At 37.7% G+C, this 4234-nt stretch overlaps 1 protein-coding gene across 1 annotated transcript; it reads right to left on the bottom strand.

The window, feature by feature from the left end:
• Window positions 1-340: 340 nt before the first annotated feature.
• On the bottom strand, window positions 341-2999 carry LOC141752310 (uncharacterized). The gene is made up of 6 exons (XM_074610139.1): window positions 2609-2999; window positions 2321-2404; window positions 2074-2136; window positions 1121-1204; window positions 863-991; window positions 341-768 (listed from the first exon to the last, which is right to left on the bottom strand). Exons 1-6 carry the CDS (start codon window positions 2862-2864, stop codon window positions 488-490), a joined length of 897 nt encoding a protein of 298 aa, XP_074466240.1. The 5' UTR covers window positions 2865-2999; the 3' UTR covers window positions 341-487.
• Window positions 3000-4234: the final 1235 nt, after the last annotated feature.

The following is a 4234-nucleotide window of genomic DNA, read 5'->3' as shown; positions in this document are numbered from 1 at the left end:
TTTTGAATACCTTTAGTTAACCTACTAGTTACTTTTCAAATTCAGAGTTTGCATATGATCAGTTAAATTATGTTCAATTGTTAAACTGCCCGGCAGTATGTAAAAGTTGGGATTAGCCCCAGCTCCAACTTTAAAATGCCACTTAAACATGAATGTATCAGTAACAATAATCCAAAAATATATTAACCTATATAATACAAAAACACTCATAGGGGCTATTTTTCTGCAGAATTAATTTACATCAGTACCCAACAACTTAATTCTTAAACTTCGCAGTTCATGTAAAGTTTCTATAACGTTTCTGTAAAGTCAGTGACAAAAAACAGAACTCCAATGAGTCTTTGATTTATTTGAATGTATTTTTCACGTGATGACACAAGAGGGCAGTCAGATTCAGAATCACATTATTTGATGTAGTAAATCACAGTGTAGCCAATAACAACAGGGTTTGTGACAAGTCAATCACACAGCAGCCTAAACGACATCCTTACAGTGGGAAGAGAAGGGAGCCACTGAAGGTGTTGTGGTTATCTCCATCGTCGTAGAGAGAATAGGTTGACGGGAGCACCAGGTGAATCTCATCTCCTGCTAACAGCTCCAAGATAACAGAGTTAGTGAAATACTTATAAAGTGTTTCTTCCTTCCACTCCACATTATACATGATCCTCTGGTTGTTCTTGAACACATATACACCCATAAGACCTGTGTGGTTACCAGATACAGTGAACTGGAGATAGTAGACGCCTTTGACTGGTGCAGTGAAGAAACCTACAGAGTAAGAGGAGAAAATGAAAAACAGTAACAACTGATTTATGTAGATTTACATGACCACATGTGTTCATGTGACCTGCAGTATATTTACCTGTAGCTGGATTATAAGCATTGCCAATGTTGGTGAAGACCTTGCTGTATTTCAGTGTGATGTCTGTGTTTTGTGGTCCAACATATCCTGCATCAGTCAGAGCTGTATAAAAGGCCACCTTTGGTTTCTCTGTTAACACAAAAAAGTCAATGTGTGTCATTAAATTTGACCTGGAATAAATAGTGTGTGTGTGTGTGTGTGTGTGTGTGTGTGTGTGTGTGTGTGTGTGTGTCGTGAATATGAAGATACAATCATCACCTGCATTTTCTCTCTCCAGCTGGTCAATCCTGGACTTGCTAAGGACAAGTTCACTCTCACTGCTGCTCAGTCTGGTCTGCAGGTCTGGAGTTAATACAATGACAGTGAATTATAGAGCAGAACTGATAACAGGCACAATCTTGACCCTCATCTAGTCTGTTGACCCAATACTCATGTACTAGAAACTAAACCATATTTATCTCTCACTGTCCAACGAGTCCTCATGCCTAAATGACTAAGTAGTCAATGTCGGTGCTGTTCAAAACAACCAATATTACTGTTACAAATGAGTCTTTTCTCATCTCACACCTGTGTTGTTAAGGTTTGGTTAAGTTTAGTCAACTAAAACTTTTTGGTAAATTTTCGGGGTAAATTTGTGGAAATTGAGGCGAGAGATCTGTTAGCCAAAATGTGTCGGTATGACAATGAAGTTGTTCTAATACTTTGAGTGTTGCTGGAGTTTTTCTCTTCTCCATGCACCTTGTTACTTGTTGTAAGTGGGTCAAAGTTGTGCCAGAGTTACTTTACTGTTCATTGTGTGTCAATGTTTGCATTTAACATTTAAGGATGTCGGTCTGTCGGTCGGTCCACCACTTTGGTCCAGACTGAAATATCTCAACAACTATTGGATGGATTGCCCTGAAATTTGGTACACACATTCATGTCCCCCTCAGGATGATTTTTTATCACTTAACTTTTCATCTAGCGCCATCATCAGGTCAAAATTTTGTCCAACACCTTGGTTTATGACCAAATAAGGAAATATTTTCAACACTTTTTAGGCTCTTTTTCCTTTTTAGAAAAGCAGAAACTAAAATTTAATTCAACAATGTGATATATGAAAACTTTAACATAGGTTCAAATAATTGCATTTATAAGTTATAGAAAATAATAGCAATAGAAAATAGAAACCCATAAAACTTATTAAACCTTCATGTTTGTCATTGAAATACCTGTATTCTTTTTTTCTAGGTCACTTGTTTTGCTCTCGGTGGCCGTCAGTCTAGTTTCTTGGACTGAAAAACAGAAGACGTTTGATTTTTTTGTGAATGGTTAATTTCTAAAACTGCTTAAATAACACAATGAGCTCTGTTGTATTTTTTAATGTAGATAAATTATTCTTTTCATAGCATACTGTTTATTAAAGATTTATTCTGGAGCTCACGATAAGTGCATCAGTGCACTGACACACATCATCACCTGCATTTTCTCTCTCCAGCTGGTCAATCCTGGACTTGCTAAGGAGAAGTTCACTCTCACTGCTGCTCAGTCTGGTCTGCAGGTCTGGAGTTAATACAGTGACAGAGAATTACAGAGCAGGACTGTTAACAGGCACAACAAACAGTATCTTGACCTTCATCTGTTTAACCAAAACTCAAAAATGTACTAGAAACTACTGTAAATGTCCATGACAAGATCACACACTTCAGTCTAACTGTTAAAGGACAACATTATCAACACTCAACAGGAAAAGTAACCAGTCTGTACCTGAATTATCTCTCTGCAGCATCTCCACGTACACCTCGAGCTTCACTACCATGTCTCTCACCGCCCTCACCTCCGCCCAGATGTCAGGGGTGGTTTGATTTGTGGTCTGCTCTGTCAATTCCTCAACTGCATCTCTTGGAACCGTCTCCTGAAACTCTCTGATCTCACCCACCTCGCCGAGGCCTCCACCATCCCCCTGAGCCCCTGACCCACACAGACCGAGCAGCAACAGCAGCAAACCAACAACAACCCTCATTGTCCAGTTACACGTCTTCACAAAGGTACAGTGGTACAGTTGGCCCGTCTTATATAGTCTCCAAACTCCAGCCGGCTGAACGAATGGGAAAAACAACAAGTGTTTTTGTTTGATAGTTTGATTCAAGGCCTCAGATGATTCAGTACGATCTCTGTGCTGGTGAGAAAATACAAGCTGCTACTGGCTGGTGGAACACTTTTATCATGATACCCTCGCATGCAGTCACAACTGTGCATACACCGAGTTTATTAATACACACTCAGACAAACACACTCATCCTAATGCTGAGGTCTTTTAGTGTGACTGAGGGTTATCTGATTAAATTCAGAGTAGGGAGCAAAACTTTGTACTTCACTCCGTCTCACTACTTATCTCATTCTCTCTGATATACAGTATCATAAATGAATATAAAAACTGTCCTCTGTTAGAACATTGTGATAGTCTTCAACATCTTATAGTATGATTCTTTATATTATAAATTATTTGATAAATCATTGAAGCCCACAGAAAGTTATCATCTGTTCTCTTGAGCCCTCTGGTGGTAACCAAAATACTTTAACTTATTTTGGACAATACAAAGGTCCTTCAGGTTGCTGAACTATGGTCAGGGGTCAAAAGTCAGGGGTCAGATATTCATGCATTCACTAGATATGAGGTAGAAACCCTCCTGTAGCATTTGAGTGACTCACATTGTGAATGTTTGTTTAGATTGCTGATTATGCAGTATTTTTGTTGGGTTGTTTTTTTATCACATCCTTTAGATACATTTTTATAAATTAAACTTTGCGTTGACATTAGATTATTTTCTGGTTATCAGTGTAAAAACATTGAACAACAAAACATGAAAAAGTACCGTTCTTCCACAATGTTTATTTTGATGCTGATCCAAATGCAGGTAGACTAGAGGATTGTGCTGCCTTGACAGAGGTGTAGCAATGTTTTATTTAACTACATCAAATATTTTAACATCTATGTGTATCTACTGTTAATTGAACTATCATTTGAAAATTGAATGCAACCTCCAAACTTGACACAAATTTAGAAATATATATTTTTTTCAAGCCAATACAGTCTCATTGAAGTACTCTGTGCAAACATTGATGCATTACTGCACTTTTCTCACATGAGGGCGGTATTTCCCTGCTGTATAAACTGTATCAGTAAATCATACAGACTGCAATCCCTTTATACTGTGTTTAGGTGAAAATGAAAGGTCATCTTCAGTTTACAGAAGGTCAAACAAGATAAAGATCTGTAATCTTTGCAGACAAGTTGTCATGATAGCAGTTGTATTTATATTATCTCTGTATTCACAAAGACAGAAACTGGGAGATATGATTGATTTTTTTAAAAAACATTTAATCATATTT

This window comes from Sebastes fasciatus, chromosome 16 (assembly GCF_043250625.1).
Source record: "Sebastes fasciatus isolate fSebFas1 chromosome 16, fSebFas1.pri, whole genome shotgun sequence".
Classification (NCBI taxonomy): domain Eukaryota; kingdom Metazoa; phylum Chordata; class Actinopteri; order Perciformes; family Sebastidae; genus Sebastes; species Sebastes fasciatus.
This window is presented reverse-complemented; position numbering and strand designations above follow the sequence as displayed.

Bases quoted from the DNA above. Each gene is read 5' to 3' on its own strand.
- LOC141752310 (XM_074610139.1), bottom strand. From the start codon at position 2,864: ATGAGGGTTGTTGTTGGTTTGCTGCTGTTGCTGCTCGGTCTGTGTGGG. The intron at 2,405-2,608 runs GTACAGACTGGT...TATTAACTCCAG, and splicing joins GCTGCAGAGAGATAATTCAG to ACCTGCAGACCAGACTGAGC. The intron at 2,137-2,320 runs GTGATGATGTGT...TCTGTTTTTCAG, and splicing joins GCTGGAGAGAGAAAATGCAG to TCCAAGAAACTAGACTGACG.